This window comes from Carcharodon carcharias, chromosome 5 (genome assembly GCF_017639515.1).
Source record: "Carcharodon carcharias isolate sCarCar2 chromosome 5, sCarCar2.pri, whole genome shotgun sequence".
NCBI classification, from domain to species: Eukaryota; Metazoa; Chordata; class Chondrichthyes; order Lamniformes; family Lamnidae; genus Carcharodon; species Carcharodon carcharias.
This window is the reverse complement of record NC_054471.1, coordinates 44,309,486-44,328,664: the sequence shown is the minus strand read 5'-3', so window position 1 is coordinate 44,328,664 and position 19,179 is coordinate 44,309,486. Positions and strand designations below refer to the sequence as shown.

The following is a 19,179-nucleotide window of genomic DNA, read 5'->3' as shown; positions in this document are numbered from 1 at the left end:
AAACGATGGTGATGATCCTTGTGATATCTCTGATCCTGTGCTGTGTGTTTCATCTCAGTATTGACACTTTAGCTCATGTCATGTTGTTCAATTTGCTGCCAATTTCTCAGATCGAAAAAGGTCACAGTAATGATTACTACAATCTAAACCATCCGATGTTTATCGGTAATATAAGATGTTATGAATAGGTTAAACATTCAGGTTGGAGATTAAAGTCTGTGGTTTACCTCCTCCCTCTCTCTTCACAGAGCTTCCCCTCTGTCTCCCCCCTCTCTCCGCACAGAGTTTCCCCTCTCTGTGTCCTCCCTTCCATTTCCTGGTCATGTTACAGACCAGCAGGATCTGCAATAACTGCTCCCATGCCTGGGTGAGGTAGTCCTCACCCCTCCTCAGCTGTGTTCCCTCCAAAGACCCAGCACAGTGTTTCCACTCATGCTGCCTAAGCAAAACTAACAGAAAACATTCAAGGCTATGGGCCAACTGCTGGTAAATGGGATTAGATAGGTAGGTCAGGTGTTTCTCACCTGTTGGTGCAGACTCGATGAGCCGAAGGGCCACTTCTGCACTGTGAGATTCTGTGATTCTGTGATAGCCCCCTCGGCAGCAACTTGTGACCCTTTAATTAGCATAGGTTCAGGTCTTGCCTTGCAGCCTTATGTATGATGCATGTTCAGTGATGCTCGAATCCCTGGGTTGGACCTGCAAGATTCAAGTTTCCAATTCTGGTGCTGCAGGCTGGGCGATACTGGGATAGCTAAATTCAGGATCTTTCAGCACATGTGGGAGATGCACTTCTTCATGCCATTCTAATAAAGCAGAGCGCTGGCAGCATATCGCAGCTTGAGAAGCAACAGTAAGCCAGGACTACACCAACAAATTCCCAATCCATGGGTTTTTAAAACATAGGCTTTTCACCACGGCAGTGCGGAGTTTACGAAAGGAGATTGTTGCAATCGAAAAAGACCTTGTTGCTATCGAGCATATATCAAAGGCCTGTGCAACATAGCCACAGCTCAGGAAAAGCAGTGATAGGGTGCAACATAGAGTATACGGTACAGAAACAGACTATCACCCCAACAGTCCATTCCTATATCTATGCTCTGTACGAGGTGTGGTGTCAAAAGATATGAGGCCTCACCCCTCCTGGCATTCTGAAGAACCAACGGTCATTAAACACCCACTCGTGTTTCACTCAGCAGGAAATAGTAAATGAACAGGGAGTTCTCTGTCCAACATTCATCTCTCAACCAACATCACTAAAACTGGTTCATCATCTCATTCCCATTTCTGGGACATGGCTGGGTACGAATCAGCAATTCACTGCAGCTGGTTGGTGCTGTTCCTGCTGGGCCTTACTGAATATCTCAATGCTGAAGCTGGGTAAGAAAAGTGGAAAACTGTTTTTCTCTTAGCTGTTGATGACCTAATAACGGACAGTTCTTTCTTGTGGCTCCTTTATTTAGCTGTGAGTGAATTAATTTAGCAGGTTTTATTGAAGTATTTTTAGTTCTTTTTCTTGGACAACAATTTTTTGAGGAATTTCCAGTGAATCTGCAGAATTTCACTTCTGCGTAAAGCGGAATGTTGTTGTCCCTGAGGTCTTTGTGCCTCTGCTGTGTGTGAAGATTTGATGTTGCTACAGGAAACATCTCAATGTTTAAAAGCTGGGATCGGTGACAAACAAATCCTAACACAAAACATGATCAGACCGTCCATGTGAGGAGCACCTTAGTTAAATACCAAAAGGGGGAAAAAAGCTGTTAGTTTCCTACTTTGGAAAAGTCCTCTGGCCAAAATCACCATTTCCGCTCGTCTAAAGTAGGACATTTCCGACTTCAGTCAGGAACTTTAACAAAAAACAAACACTAACTTTTGTCTAAAAAGTGAAGTCATTTAAAAAAAATCAATGCTCTCATGCTTTGGTTGTCTATCATTGCTTCCTGTCTTACCACTACATTTCCTCCTCCAGCAGGAGTTTTATACAAGCTGGGCCACTGACTCCTCCTCTACCAAGCAGCACCTGTTTAAAAAACACAATCCAATAGTTTTACCCATTTTCCCTTAAAAGGTGTAATCCTCCACTGTCGTTAGTCACTGTTGTAAAGTCGGGAAATATTTCAACTCCCTCTTGCAAATCATTCATATTTTGTTGCAACTAAATGTTGCTGGCCCTTGCCATTCAGCAATAAGCAAAACAAAGTTGGTTCAATATATACAATGCTGATAGATTGTTAACTAAAAAATTTCAAAACATTATCAATTTATTATGCTACAATTACTTTTCTTTAGAAAATTAAAATACTATTTTCCCCTCTATGTACTGGTTCATCCTTGGTCTCTCCATTATGTTGAACTTACAGAAACAGGTCATTTGGTCCAAATACTCAGTGCTAGTGCTTAATGCTCTACACAACCTACTTCATCTCATTCTATTCCTTTCTTGCTTGTGTACTTATCTAGCTTCCCCTTAAAGGAATCAGTGCCTTTACCTCGACTGCTACATATGGTACCAAGTTCCACATTCTAACCACTATCTGGCTAAGGAAGTTTCTTCTACATTACAGTGTTTGTTGTGACCATCTTATACCTACAATACCTAGTTTTGGGAGCCCATCACAATAGAAAAGATCTTATCTACATTAGGTCACCCCTCTTTTCTAGAGGAAACAATTTCAGCCTTTTCAGTCTTTCCCTGGCTGAGAGGCTACAAACAACTGGATAACAAATCTTTGCCAAAAGCAGCAAAGAAGCAGCTCTCCCTCTCATTTTAATTTCCTTTCTGTGGAGACTTACCTTCATTCTCCTTGGTTCTTCCACTGATTGAAATCAGAAAGTTACCACGTGCGATATGACCATTTAATGAGACACAAAGCAGGAGCACCAAGGTATAAAGACATGCAGGGTCCTTTACCTGAGCTTGACAGCCCAACTTCCAATAACTTTCTGACTCAGAAACAGTTGCAAGCAAGCATTTTATTACAACAGAGGATATAAAATAAATTTACAGAGCTTGTTTCCAAGTTAGTTATAACAGTCATTATGTTTTAAATCAGCAAAGTTGTTTTTACATTTTAATGCCAAAAGCAATTAATAATATGCTTTATAATTCCAGTGAAGTTTTTCTATTCTCATGATGATATCTTTGTATTGCTATTGTTGAAAGCTATGAAATCACAGTAACAAAGCTTCAGAAATTCACACGTCTGATACATTACACAGTAGTTAAAACTAAGGTGAATGTTCATATTCATTTACTAATACATAAAAAGGGGAAATATGATACGCACATAACCTTTACAAGGGAAAGCTGGGAAAAGAAACAAATGTCATTCCCAAATGCTCAGTAATTTGTGATTCAAAATGTAATGATGAAGTTCATCATGCCCTTATTTCCACTACAAACACTCTTTTTGTTTTTAGTGTCCGATACGACAATTACTTTAAAAAAAATTAAATATACTGGAATAATTTATCTGGAGGATTAAAGAGATAACAGTGCTTTAAGGAAAAACTAAGCCAAAGCAGAGAAGTCCTTTATTCTGTAGGTTAGTACTAATATTGTAGAATATACACAGCATATTTTATTAATCTATAAACAAATTAACTTTTTTTAAAAAAATTGTCTCAGGCAATACGTTCCAAATTTTTTTGCCTTTGTAAGTAGTGCTTGCCTGATCTATAAAATATACGAGAAAACCTTTCTAAAATAATATTTCTACTGTCAATCTCAATAAGTAGAATACTAATTTTTAAAAAATGATTGCAATTAAATTGATTTTGTTTTTAAACTTTTGGTTTTTTTTTACAAATATGCCTGAAATTTAAATACAGCTTTATTTCTGAAAGCCTTAGCTGCTCCAGTTATGTATAAACAGGCTACTGCTGAGGTAAAAGATGAAAGGGAGACTTGTGGAAATCTATTTGTTTGTGCAGCTAGAATCTTTAAGAGATTGTTGTAGAGTTCATTATAGGCTGCCCAATCTGCTCTATGGTTATGTTTACTGACAGGTAGCAGTTTCAAACCATGTAGTGGATAGCTTTTCTAAGAAATACATTTATATACAGCTGAAATCAGAAGGCATTGTCTTGAGCTGTGATTATATTTTTTAAGCCATTACACTTTGATTGTGTGCCACAGTGGTACATTTTCAGAAATGCAGGATGTAAACATCAGGGGAACAGGATATTAAATTACAGACTGTGTACCATAATTGTACTTTGACAGGTTTAAAACCGAACCACTGAGCTACGAAACCTTTTTTTGTGAGTGAATGAACAGCTGTGCCCTGTACCTGCTACCAGATTGTTACCCAATGAACAATAGCAGCAGTGTATTAATGTAATGCAGGAATACAATGGGACATATTTCTACTTTATAATGCACAAGTGCAAACATGAATTTGTTGCAGGACACAAGCAGTCCCTGAGCAATCTCACATTTTTTTCCTACTTGTGCTCAGCACCAGCAGAATTTACTGTATGGACATCATGTGTATGGACATCATGTGGCAGGAGAAACGGCCACATGTGAAAGGTTATTCCTCCAGTGATTTGAAAACTGTTATCATAAAAAAGTCTCATCTGCATAGTCTCAACAAATTTAAATTTGCTATTCAAAGTGGGAAAACTGTCTTATTGGGTAGTGCTATAAATTCCTTAGTGCATAGAAGAAATTGAGAATTTCATGTGGTGTGATCTTAGCGTCAGTAACACACTGAATATTATTTTCTGTGTGCAAATAGTAGGGAAGTAATAAAATATTCTTTTTTTGAAAGTTAGGACACAGCAAAGTGCTAGCGCTTTGAAGATATTTTATTCTGTTATGCCACTTGCTGAAAGTAAAGACAATCTATCACCTGGAAACAGCAACAATTTTCTTAGAAAATTATACTTTTCACAAAGGTTTGTTGTTAAACTGAGTTATTTGACTTATTTGCATATATTCTTGATATATATATTAATGACTTAGACTTAGGTGCATGGGGCACAATTTCAAAATTTGCAACTTGGAAGCATTGTGAACCATGAGGAGGATAGTGATCGTCTTCAAGAGGAAATAGGCTGGTGGAATGGGCGGACAAGGGGGAGATGAAATTTAATGCAGAAAAGTGCAAAGTGATATATTTTGGTAGGAAGAAAGAGGAGAGGCAATATAAACTAAAGGATACAATGCTAAAGGGGCTGCAGGAGCAGCGACCTGAGGGTATACGCGCACAAATTGTTGAGAAAGTGATTAAGAAAGGCATACAGGATCCTGGGCTTTTTAAATAGAGGCATAGAGTACAAAAGTGGAGGTTATGGCCAACTCCTATAAACACTGGCTCAGTCTCAACTGGAGTATTGTGTCTAATTCTGGCACCACACTTGAGGAAGCATGTGACAGGTTTAGAGAAGCTGCAGAAAAGATTTACAAGAATGGTTCTAGGAATGAGGGTGTTCAATTGTGTGGTAGATGGAGAAGCTGGGGAGGTTCTCTTTAGAGAAGTTTGAGAGGAGATTGCCAGTACAGACACCATGGGCTGAATAACTTTCTACTGTGCTACAAATCTTTCTATGTTTCTGTTTGAAAGAGGTGTTCAAAATCATGAGGGGTCCAGACAGAATAGATTGAGAGAAACTGTTCCCATTGACAGAAGTGTCAAGAACCAGAGGACACAGGCATGAGGAAATAACATTTTTTTCCACTGTGAGTAGTTACAATCTAGTATGCCTGGCAGAGAAGTGGAGGCTTTCAAACTGGAATTGGATAAGCACCTGAAGTGAAAAAAATCGCAGAGCTGTCTGAAAGGCTTGAAGTGAATGGGACTAGCTAAATTGCTCTTGCAGAGAACAAGCACAGGCTTCAGGGGCAGAACGGCTTCCTTTGTGTGGTAACCATTCTGTGATTCTATATATGATTCCATATGATGAAATTAAACAAAATAAAGTTGTGGCTACAGGGCTGGGGAAGGGGAGCTTGATAGATTTATTGAAAAGAAAAATTACATGTTCTATGTGGTATGTGTTCAAAGGAACAATTTAGGTACTGGATCAATCCAGCTACTTGAGACCAGCATACAGTTTTCGAGTGCTTCTGTTAGCCTGAGTGTTTATCAACGTGTCCATGGTGCTCTGCTTACATATACAACATGATTGAAGCCTTGCAGGCAGTATCATTCTTAACTGTTCAGACAGGGCTGTTCTCCCTAAAGCCTGTCCACCATCTACAAGGCACAGGTCAGGAGTGTGATGGAATACTCCCCATTTGCCTGGATGAGTGCAGCTCCTACAATGCTCAAGAAGCTTGACATCATCTAGGACAAAGCAACCTGCCCACATCCACAAACATTCATTCCCTCCACCACTGATGCACAATAGCAGCAGTGTGTACCATCTACAAGATGCACTGCAGGAATTCACCAAGGCTCCTTACACAGCACCTTCCAAACCCATGACCACTATCATTTAGAAGGACAAGGGCAGCAGATAGATGGGGACACCAGAACCTGTAGGTTCCCCTCCAAGTCACTCACTATCCTGATTTGGAAATATATCGCCGTTCCTTCATTGTTGCTGGGTCAAAATCCTGGAGTTCCCTTCCTAACAGCACTGTAGGTGTATCTACACCACATGAACTGCAGTGGTTCAAGAGGGCAGCTCAACACCACCTTCTCCAAGACAACTAGAGATGGGCAAAAGTGCTGGCCCAGCCAGCAAAGCCCACATCCTATGAATGAATAAATAAAGAAACAAGACCTACTAATAGGAACAGGATTCAAGCCTGTTCCATCATCTGTACCTCAACACCATTTACCTGCCTTTGCTCCATATCCTTTGATACCCTGCCCCAGCAAACATCTATGGCTCTCAGTCTTGAAAGTTTCCACTGACCCCCAGCATCTACAAATCCAATCTAACATGGTATCCCAGAGCTGACTGCATGTCACAACATTATGGTGCATTTTAGTGTTACCATTACACTTACTTATTGATATTAATGAGATTCCTCAGACTGCCAGTAGTTGGACTGGTCGATAAGGTCAAATTATGTTGGCTGGTGACACAGGCTGCGAGTTCTCAGAATTATGAAACATTCCCACCACCATGATTTGACAAACATACACAGAATGTGTGACAACATGCATTACATATGTCCCTTTCCCATGTGTGACTGTTTCGCCAATACAGAGAAGGTAAATAGCAAATACAACCCATTTGGCATTACAATATTTAGACCAAGGCACACTGATTCACACTGTAAGGTAAATATAACTGCAGCATTACAATACAATGTTGCTGATAAGGTAACTCGTTGTTTGCTCTACCAGACTCCTAATGGAATCTCTCATCAAATGCTAAATGTTGCATTCATAAAGATGTAAAATTGAGCTCATCGCCTCAGTAATGTAACCTGTCAATCCTTAATGAGGTATCCGCCTAATGAAACTATTACACCAGGGTTAACCTGCATATTAAAGACCAAAGATAACAGGCTATATATGGAGCTAAATAGTTTCACAACCAATGAATTAGAGCAGATTACTGTAGATCCCTACCACATCCAGTTGAGATTGGTGATGGACAACAAGACAACTCGCAGGAGGAAGTAATTCCATGAGCATTCCCATTCTCAACACTGGTGGAGCCCAGCATGAGTAGCAGAGACAAACCTAAAGTGTTTACAAGTATCTTCAGATAAGTTGTGAAATGAATGATCTTATGTGGCCGCCCCCCAGCCCCCCTCCCCATCCCAAGTTCCCCATTAAAGATGCCCAGCATTTTTCCAATTTGATTCATTCCACGTGACATTAATAAGTAGCTGAGTTCACTGGACACAGTAAAGATTTTGAGCCCTAACAACATCCTGGCTGTAGTGCTGAAAACATGTGGCACCAGAGTTAACTGTTCTTCTGACAAAGTTGTTCCATAACAGCTATGACACTTGCACCTACCTGACAATGTGGAAGATTTCAAAGGCATGTCTTATTCACAAAAAGTAGGATAAAGCTAAGGCAGCCAATTGGCACCCATCACCTGCTGGGTAATGACCGTCTTGAACAAATTGAAATCAGTCTGCAGTACCATCAGCATTGCTACATTCCCCAGCATCAACATCTTGGAGATCACCATTGAAAAGAAGCTTATGTAGACCTATGAACATGGCTACAAGAGCAAGGCACAGGCTAGATACTCCTGACCCTTCATGTCTCTCCACCATCTACAAGGTTTAAGTTAGACAGTGGAAATACTCACCAAGCACCTGGATTGGTGAGTGCAGCACTACACAAGAAGCTCAACAACATCCAAGGGTATTAACACCCCTGTCACTGGGGTAATAAACCATAACCGACTCCTGCATCACCAAAGCATTATGACTGTAGCATCTACAGGATGCACTGAAGCAACTCACTGTGGTCACTTCAACAGCACCTCCATTCTCTGCAATTTCCAGCATTAAGGAGAACAATGCATGGAACACCATCATCTCCAAGGCACACTTCCTCTTTACTTGAACATACATCGCTGTTCTTTCCTTGTCACTAAGTGTTATGAACAATGTATAGCTTTAAGTTTAATTTATATTTTGTATTTGGGTGTTAAGTAAAGTGAAACCTGGTTTTAGTTTCATTAAAAGGTTTTTGTGAGTTGGGTACCGGAAAGTCTGGGAACCTGTTTGTATGCATGCATTTTTAATGAGGTTTTACAACTCTTGAAGTGAAGCGATGGGTTATCAAGGCATTAGTAGTTTAGTGAAGTTTTAAAAAAGTAGAAAAACGTGTGCTGTTGCTTCGTGACAGGGATCCAGAGACACTCAGAGAGATGGGAAATTCAGAAGGGCAGTCAATTAGTGGGTGAATACTAGAGAGTGCAGGCTGAAGGTCTAATCTCTCTAATAATAAGTCCTGCAAGTCTGCTGGGGAATTGAGTTTAGGGAACTCATGTGTTTGGTCTGAAGTAGAAGTAATAGTGAGTTTAGATTGCAGGTTTTGGGTGTCTCAGGCAAAAATACCAGCTGAGGAAAAGCATCTAGTGAATGCACAGCAGTCTGCCGGAAGTAAACTGTTTGAAACTGGGCTGACCCAAGCAAGAAACCTTGGTGTTGAGACAGTGGTAAATCTTCGCTGGGATTTTGTGTCTGTAAGGGTTGCTGGAATAAAAGGCATAGCGTGAGTTTGAATCATTTTCCAACCTTTTTGTACAGTGCAATATAGTTCATTTTTTCTTGTTTAATAAAGATTTTATTCTTTGTGTTAACAGTTTACTGGCAGACTCTTGTGAATCCGTTCAGTAACTGACCTCCACGGTTTCAAAAAAAAAAACAAAGTTAGGATCTACCAAACCAGGTTTCACTCTGGGATCTGACTTGTCCAATATTAACATCAGCTGGGATCATAACACTAAGTCAATAACCTAGTATTCCCTACCTAACACAGCCATCAGCTGTGCTCGCTGACCTATCCTGGTCTAGCAACACCTCCATTTTAACATTCTCATCCTTGTTTTCTAATCTGCCCAAAGCATCACCCTTCCCCATCTCTGTACCCTCCTCCAGCCCCACAGCCTTTGAAGATATCTGCCTACTCCAAATCAGGTCTCTTGAGCACCCCCATTTTAATCACTCCACCAATGGTGGCTATGCCTTAAGCTCTGGAATTCCCTCCTTAAACCTCCAACTCTTTTTTCTCCATTTCCTCCTTTAAGATGCTCCTTAACCTACCTCTTTAACTAAGCGTTTGATCACGTGCCTTAATATCTCCTTATGTGGCTAAATTTTGCTTGACACAGCTCCTGTGCTTTCAGACATTTTGCTATATTACAGGTGCTATAAAATGCAAGTTGTTGTGGTTGGTAGTGGGAGCACTATCCCCACAAGGACAATAAAGGTTCAAGGAGAAGGCCCCATCAACTTAAAACAAATAAGTATAAGCAATAAATGTGGGCTTGGCAGCACTACCCACATCTTGGGAGCAAAAAAAATAAGGAAGAATCCTGTGAATGAGCAGGATTCCTATATTAGAAGGTTTCCCAAATTCTCTTTGGGTCTGGCCTTCCCATCAATCTGCTTAATGAGTTAACAAGGCAATCCATGCATCTTTCAAAGTCTTGGTTTTCATATTAACTTTGAGAAATTCCAATTAGAGCCAATGTAGGTCCTGGCATTGAGGGGTTTTACTTTATTACCAAAAGGACCTTTTTATAACTTTTAAGAGTGTGCTGTCTCCTTAGAGAGGTTGAGAGGGAGAGGAAGGGAGGTCACAGGTATTTATGCAATATTACTTAACATGTCAAGTCTGATGGTAGCTTTCTTTGTGGGAGTTGAATACAAGGCAATTGCAGCTAAACCTCATTTCTCCAATTGTCGCCAAATTACCTCTCCGATTGTGATAATAGTCGCCATCGGCGCTGGAGCTCCAGTGAGCATCGTGGTGCATAATGGTTTTTCATGTTCAAGTTATAGCTCCCATCAACACCTTTGATATTTACAATGGATGATGCCTCAAACACACGCCTCATGCACTTTGTTGGAAAAGTGACCTTAAAAATGACATTATACAGTACCCTGGGATGACTCAAAGAACTATGTTAAGCACACTAGGAGGTTTACATAATACCCAACAACTCTAGGCTCCACAATTCAGGAAGGTTGTTAAGGATGTGGAGAGGGGAGAGAGGGGGTTGACCAGGATGGTACCACGGTAAAGGGAACTTCAGTTACATAGAGGGATTGGAGAAACTGTGATTATTCTCTGAGTAGAGAAGGTTAAGGGGAGGCCTAATTGAGGTATTCAAGATTATGAGGAGTTTTGATAGAGCATGTAAAGAGGGACCATTTCCACTGGGAAATGAGTTGGTAAGCAGAGGGCATGGATTTAAAATAATTGGGAAAAGAACTAGAAGGGAAATGAAGAGAAATATTTTCATACAGAGGGTTGTTAAGATCTGGAATACACCAGGTGAAAGGATGGTAGAGTCAGATTCTATAGGAACTTTCAAAAGACAACTGCAAATGTACTTGAGGAGGACTAATTTGCAGGGTTATGGGGAAAATGCTGGATTGCGTGTGACTAAATTAGAAAGCTCCTTCATCACAGCACAGTGGGCTGAAGGCCTCCTTTTGTGCTGTAAGCTTTCCTAATTCTAACAAGTATCCTTGCAATTAGCAGCTTGCTCCAATTAGCAAATAAATAGAGCCCAGCCAACACTCAGCTGTCATCATCATATTAATAAACAACGGGTAGAATCTACCCTCCTGGAGGTGGCGAGTTTGGGGGCAGGAAGTACACTTAATTAGGTGGGGTGGTGGTGCAATTAAACCCTGCTGCCTTCCTGCCTCTGTCAGAATTATGTTCTGGGCGGGAAGGCCCATGGCTGACCTTCCTGCTCTGCTGCCAATTAAGACCCTTGTGGCCAATTAAGGGCCTCTTTCCGCCACTGCTGGGATTAACCCAGCTCCAGAGTGTGGGCCGCTTGTCACTGGGGACGGGTTCCCTCAAGCAAAGCCACTCAGTGTCTGATCGAGGGCATGAGCAACGGGATACCGATTGAGAACCACCCCCTGTCCTGCTCTCACTGCGATCCCCACCCCACGATAAAAAACCATTACTTTTCTCTTGGGTCCTGGGATGTGGGGGGAGGTGGGGCTTGCGAACTGGCTGGCAATTCTTGGCCAGAACTTCTGCCTGGATTCTGGAGGGTGGCCCGCTGGTGAACTGGATCTGCCTGATTGGCATAAGGTCCAACAGACCAGCACGGGTCTCGTGCCGGCTCTCCAGCAGGCAAGACACTTGCCACCAACGAAAGATTCCAACCTTATGTTGGAGCTTGTAAGTTCTGACCTTTTGTCAGTTAATAATACTCAATGTGCTGCTTCACGATCTTATGGTGGTATTGTGATGTTAATGAAGTAACATTAGCTCAGGTATACTGAGTCTGCCCTAATTTTTGATGGCACTGGGAAGAGGATAACTAATTTACTCAGTGGTGTAGTGTTCCAGCTGGGATTGATTTTGTTTGTCTAGCCTAGTTTACTTTTGCATTAGTTACTGTAAAGAAGCTCAAATAAGCTGTCCTTTGATATGAAAGGTTCTCTGATGTTGAGTTGAAGGAACGGGTTAAAGATTCATCTGCTACCATTTGACTGATACTCCTTACATGGGGACAAAATTTTACAGAGTTGTGGATGCTCCGCAGACCTTGAAAAATGGTGGATAGGACTTGATTCTGGGAATCCCGCCCTCATTCCTGGCACCCACAATTTTCACTGGCACAGGAGAAGGGTGCAGGCAGTGAGCCTGTACCCTGCATTCCTGGCACCATTGTTGGGGTATGCATCTCCTGGCCCTCCACAATTTTCATGGTATCAGGCCAGCTTCTCAAGGACTTATGGTTCTCAGCCCCTCAGAGGAGTAGTGAACCATAATATGGATGCAGGATCCTTTTGAAACACAACTTCAAATGGTCTTGCCCATGAACCCCATGCCGACTCATGCCCTCCTCACTCACCCCCAATGGCCCCTCATACCCTCCATGCCAACACATAGCATTCCCATATCCATTCATTCAGTATACAATCTGTACAGAACAATGAACCCTGTAGTGACAATGGCATGTGTGGAAAAGCTTTTAGAAAACTGGTGCTGCAATAACCCTATAAAAATGTCAATCAATCAGATCTTTAAAGTATCAAAACAGAAACAATAAGCACTCAACAACACTTTATCTTGTGTAACTAAACAGTGATCTAGAGACAAAATAGGTCACTGAAAAAAGGCTTGTAAATTAATCAATCAAGCAATGCTTTCCCTTCTTCTGTGCACTTGTTTCAATAAAGACTTTATGGAAATTTGGGCTCTCAGCTAAGCATGCATAATGAGGCTCATCTCTACTCGTTTGTGATTTCTCCATAAAAGGAAACAATTTCTCTGTTTCTAACCTATTCAATCTTACCTGTCATATTGTTCTTTAACCTGGGATATGTGAACTGCTGGTGTCACATCAGCTGGCTTCATCTTTGTTGCATAATGCAAAATGTAAGGACTTTGGTCCATGTCACCACAAGCCCTCCTAAGAGCAAGGGCAAAGTTATATCTGGCTTTCCTTCCCAGTAGCACAGCCAAAATTATTATAATCCTTTCAAAAGGAACTTCTTTAGCTTTACTTTGGTACTACAGTACTCTGGACTCCCTCTTGGACATTGTGCTAGGACTGCCTTCGAACAAATCTACTTTCTGGGTTCCACATTGCTTCAACTGTCATAGCACTAAAGAATCTAACCCCTCCTCTAATTGTAACAGTCTCCATCCCTGCTCCTATCCAGCTTCAATACTGGTTTCAACTGTGGAGTTCTTTCTAAAATTCTGGGCGCCTCCATACCTGTCAGAGCCAGATATATCCAAACCCATTGCAATAACTATCCAGTCGAAAGAAAATAGTCATGTTTCCTCCTATTGCACTATTGGGTGAAGCCAACTACTGATCAATCTCAAGTGCTTATAAATATGTTCCTTCGTCCTCTCAACGAAAACAAAAAGTGGTGAGGCTAATCATAATTTTTTGCAATGGTTTGATTTTTTAAATGGTGTACTGTAGATATCGCTTTTCACACTTTGCATTTTTAAAAGTTAAAACTAAATTTCGAAAACGTAAAAAGGTCTCATAAAACAAAAGAATAAAAGAATTATATATGGAGTTTATATTCGATCATGGGAGGAAAATAAACAGCATTTTTTTTCACTGCTTGAGACAATATTAAAAAAAGCACATTTTATAACACAATGTTACCATAATTATTTGATAACAACATTTAATGATAGGAAGCCTGAAATTTCCACAGGGATTCTCTGGCGGAAGACTACCAGAACATCTGGACAAATAATCCAAATGGCCGTTTACATTGCTTTTCAAGTGGTCCAGCTGATTTCTTGCCAAAGTTATGGCATGAGAAACTTGTGAAAATTTAGGTCCAAGTTGCTCGTAGTTTCACTAGTTCTTGTGATCCACTGAAATGGGTAGTTTATGTTTAAATTCTAACATGTCCAGTAGGATTAAACCAAAAAATAAAATGTCTTGTATATTCAAGCTACTCTGTAATTTAGTTTTACACTATCTGCAGAAATGCTCAATGAAACACCATATGCATAAGTGTAACCAAATCCTCCAACCCTGCAAAAACATCCCATTAATCGAGCTTGAAAAGTTGTTAGTGCAAGAATCTAAGTATCTGGACGATTGTGTTTGTAATCAGTTAACTCTTTAAGCACCATTAAGTAACTTATTTCAGCACAAATTTAATGCACTTGGTTGCACATGTCCCTGAAGAACCATATGAGTCTTGAGAAAAGTTGATTTTTAAAAAAAAACCCGATTTAAAATGGATAGCCAACACAAAGCTATATGCAGCTTTTTTTAATCAATGTTGCTGCAGGGGCACAAAATATACTGGATCAATCATGTGGCCGAATTTAACAGCCCTCTGGCCAGCGGCTTTGAAGGCTAGGGACTCATAAAATCTGAGGCCAGTCCGCCACCGGCCTTTCTAACCCGGCCCCACCACCCCACCACCTCCTCCCTCACTGGTGCAGTGGCTGCTGTTGGTAATTCACTTGATCATCATCAACCTTCATCAGCGTTCATCATGGGATCCCTGGAGAAAGGTAAGTGACAGTGGGATGGGGGTCGCTGGGAAAGGGGGGGGGTTTCAGGAAAGGGCAGGGGTATAACTTATCAGTGAGCCCCCTTCCCAATGCTGGGTCCCTCAATCAGGCGCGGAATACCTTTGAACGAGGGACCCCTCCCCACTAGGCTGCAAGCAACCTTGACAGGGTTTGCTTGTTGGTCTCCCTGCCTGGTGAGACCCCGATCACTGCTGGTTGAACATCAGGCTTACCACCCTGGACTTAATCAAGCCAGATTAAACAACAATAAGCCCTCCGTCTTGGAATTTGCATCCAATGGGCGGTGGGGGGGCATTAAATTGTACCCAAGGGTTCAGGTTGAGAAATCAGATTAAATGTACAGCCTACATTACATTATTCTTTCATTTTCTAACTTATAAGGAGGAAGAAGATCGAAAACATGGCTTCACATTGCTGATTATCGAAGGATGCTTAGTATCAGTAGAGAGACCAGTAAAATCAGTAAAGACAACAGCAAACAGATTACTGTAACTATAATCTAATCCTAATAGTTCAGTCATTTGTTGTGCTAATAAAGTTTGAATTATCAAGCAATATTTTTTCTTTATTCATTGGATGTTGGTGTCATTGGCAAGGACAGCATTTGTTGGTCTTGAAACTGAGGGACTTGATGGGCCATTTCAGAGGACGGTTAAGAGTCAACCACATTACTGGGTCTGGAGTCAGATGTAGGCCAGGCCAAACCAGGTAAGGGTGGTGGATGGCAGATTTCCTTCCCTTAAGGACATTAACTAGATGGGTCTTTATGACAACTGATGATAGTTTCACAGAGACAGGCTTTATATTCCAAATCTGTTAACTGAATTTAAATCCCACCAGCTGCCTTGGGTGGATTTGAACCCATTTCCTAAAAGCATTGGCCTGGGCATCTACATTACCATTCTAGTGACATTACCATTACACCACCATCCCTAAAAATGAAGTTGAAGTAAGCAATGTAAAGAACACAGTGAAGTGGAAAATTATTGGCTAAAATTGAGATAATTTGAATTAAATAATAGGCATACAATTCTACTTCAATTCACTCTTTTGAACATATGTCGAAAGTGCAGCAAGGAACAGACATCCTGCAGCAACACAAAAGCAAACTGCTGCAAATGCTGGAAATCTGAAATAAAAAGAGAAAATGCTTGAAATACTCTGCATCTGTGGAGAGAAACAGAGTTAACGCTTCAGGTGGTGATGACCCTTCATCAGAACATACTGCAACATTTATCAACTGGAGTTTATTAATTCACAAGCCCTTTTGAGAATAGTGATGGATTTTAAAAAGTATGTTACAAGCAGGAAAGACAGCTTACAGAATAATGTAAATATTTGCAGATGCAGCAAAGTCTTTGCACTACAAAGTATGATGCACAGTAGGAATAGTTCAACATGTCTTCCTAACTGTTGCATCTTGTCAAACATTTCACCTCAGTATCAATGTCTAGCTAGGTGGACAACACACAGGTAATCATTCTCCATGGCCTGTACTTTTTTAAATAGTTCCCTGAGCAGTCTGAAATTGTCTTTTAAGTAGTTTGAAATGCTGCTGATTAATTTTCAAATTAAGTTTGTTTCTTCATCAAAGATAGGCCTGCTGATAATCAAAATGCCTCTTAATGTTTCTAATAATATTTTGAAAAGATCACAAACTATCAGAAAATAGTTAATAAAATCTATTGATTACATTGTTTGCTGATCACAAATTCTCAGCAAAGATCCACATTTGACCTGAACAGTAGAAAAATCAGAAAGTAACACACTCTGTCAGATTGATCTATCAAAGGCCTGATCTACAATCTCATTAATGAGTTAATGGTGCATGGAAGCTGGAAGCTGATTAAAACACTTGGTAATTGACCACCTCATGCTATAATCATCTTTCTGAACTTTAATCCGGTATGGAACTGGTGTATTTACATACTGGAATTGGGTAAATGAGGAATAGCTAACATTACTTTTGAAGTATATCTTCCCATGTCTTTTTACTAATAGTATGAATAAATCAACATGAGAAGGACCAGAAGCCCTTTCTGGCTATTAATTTTAGAGAACTGATTAACAAAATGATGGACAGTTAACATGAATCAACTGTTAATGTGAATTAACTGAATTTACAATATTTGAAATAATTAAATAAAACTGAATAAAATGTTGCTGAAGATGGCAGAAATGCTTTATTCTATATGAACATAATTACAGGACTGTGACCAGATGAAATATCATCTGCAGCCTTTAGGTCAATATTATCAAACAATGGAGGTGAAAATAAGGTATGTTGCCTTATACAGTTATTCTAAAGTTATCAAATAATGCAAATCATTGATACTGACTGCTTGGATCAATTGTTTCTTAAACCTTATATGACACCATTCCAAAATAGTCAATAAATAGTGGATGTATTTCTATAATTATTCTGCTTCTCATTTCTCTTGGCACTTTGTTTTAGAAGATTTAGCTACATAATTGTGAACCTGGCTTTTAGGCAGTACTTGAATTAAGTCAACATTCAATTTAATTACCTGCAGTTTCACAAATGGGCTCCTAGTGAAGAGTCAGGCAGAAATATTACATATACATTTGATGCAAATCTGTGCATGTAGTAAGTTCAAGATGTCGTAATAGCATAAATAGAAATGTGGGAGTCAGCTACTGTCTAAAGACAGATAGACTCTAGTTGTTAAGATGCACTGATATAATAGATAAAGTGGCAGTTTGTCAATTTATCAACCTGGCATTTTACTGGCATTAAATTAACACAAATATAGAAATTTCCCTTCATCTACTTTTGTTTTCCAATGGTGAATGGTATCCCATGCAGTGATTACACTTTTGTGAATTTCATTTAGAACTGCATGAATATTAAATATTCCCCAAAATAAGAAGCCCTTAAAGTTCAAAGAAGTAAACATTTTACTCTATGAACGTTGGAAACCATTCACACTAGAAAAAAAACAAGATAGCAGAACTTTAACCTAATCTTCAGTTTAGAAGAAGGTTTCAATCTTTATTCATATATTGCGCCTTCTGAGTACCTCAGTTAGTTTATAGCCTTGCAACCACACCCAGGCATACAATTAACTTCTTTGAGATATGGCTATTAGCAGCGCCAGTCACAGACACGCACACAGGCACACACACAGACATAGACAACTAGAACACTGGAAATTTGTATTCTGCAGCTGGAAGTGAAACAAAATCTGAAATATATGTGTTTGATAGCAAGAAGGAAAGACAAAGGTGAAAATACGTTAAACTAAAGATTCCCTGAGAAACTAGCCAACTGGAGGCTCAAAGAGATGGGACATTGCTATGAAGATAGGGGAGAAACACTGGGATGAATTTTTAAAAGATATGGTAGAAATATAGGGTTGGTTATATTTACAATTTGATGCTCCAGGCACAGAGGGTGTGATTTTAACTCTATGTAAGTGGCTGGGTTTTGAATGAGTTAAAATCTTGGCCAGTGTTTTGTTTAATGGAAGCACATATTAGCAATTCAGGCATGTAACTTGGTTAAAAGCAAAAAACTACGGATGCTGGAAATCCAAAACAAAAATACCTGGAAAAACTCAGCAGGTCTGGCAGCATCTGTGGAGAGGAACACAGTTAACATTTCAAGTCCGCATGACTCTTCAACAGAACTAAGGAAAAATAGAAAAGGGGTGAAATATAAGCTGGTTTAAGGGTGGGGGGTGTGGGGGTTGGGGGGGGGGGGGGTGTGGGGGTGGGACAAGAAGAGCTGGATAGAGGGCCGGAGATGGTTGGAGATAACCAAAATATGTCACAGACAAAAGGACAAAGAGGTGTTGAAGGTGGTGATATAATCTAAAGAAATTTGCTAATTAAGGGTAGAAAGCAGGATGAGCAAGGTACAGATAGCCCTAGTGGGGTTGGGGTGGTGTGAAGGAATCAAAAAAGGCTAAAAGGTAGAGATAAAACAATGGGTGGAAATACATTTAAAAATAATGGAAATAGGTAGGAAAAGAAAAATCTATATAAATTATTGGAAAAAACAAAATCGGTCTGTCCGCAAGCATTACCCAGACCTCCCTGTCACTTGCCATTTCAACACTCCACCCTGCTCTCATACCCACATGTCCGTCCTTGGCTTGCTGCATTGTTCCAGTGAAGCTCAACGCAAACTGGAGGAACAGCACCTCATCTTCCGACTAGGCACTTTACAGCCTTCCGGACTGAACATTGAGTTCAACAATTTTAGATCATGAACTCTCTCCTCCATCCCCACCCCCTTTCCGATTTTCCCCCTCCTTTTTGTATTTTCCAATAATTTATATATAGATTTTTCTCTTCCCACCTATTTCCATTATTTTAAATGTATTTCCATCCATTGTTTTATCTCTACCTTTTAGCCTTTTTCGATTCCTTCACATCACCCCACCCCACTAGGGCTATCTGTACCTTGCTCATCCTGCTTTGTACCCTTAATTAGCACATTCCTTTAGATAATATCACCACCTTCAACACCTCTTTGTCCTTTTGTCTGTGACATATTTTG

General features: G+C 40.2%; 1 protein-coding gene and 1 long non-coding RNA gene across 3 annotated transcripts in view; one reads left to right on the top strand and one right to left on the bottom strand.

Annotated features, from left to right (window-relative positions):
* The first annotated feature begins 1,171 nt into the window (after positions 1-1,171).
* The window catches only part of LOC121277878, a 58,960-nt gene continuing 40,952 nt past the window's right edge, over positions 1,172-19,179 (top strand). The window contains exon 1 of the long non-coding RNA XR_005942995.1: positions 1,172-1,380. This is a non-coding gene — a long non-coding RNA (uncharacterized LOC121277878). The remainder of the gene's footprint in view (positions 1,381-19,179) is intronic.
* cdk19 (cyclin-dependent kinase 19) overlaps positions 6,657-19,179 on the bottom strand; it is a 269,271-nt gene continuing 256,748 nt past the window's right edge. For both annotated transcript variants that reach the window (XM_041187628.1, XM_041187629.1), the window contains one exon: positions 6,657-15,783. In XM_041187628.1, the coding sequence (XP_041043562.1) occupies positions 15,687-15,783 (97 nt within the window). In that variant the 3' untranslated portion in view covers positions 6,657-15,686. The remainder of the gene's footprint in view (positions 15,784-19,179) is intronic.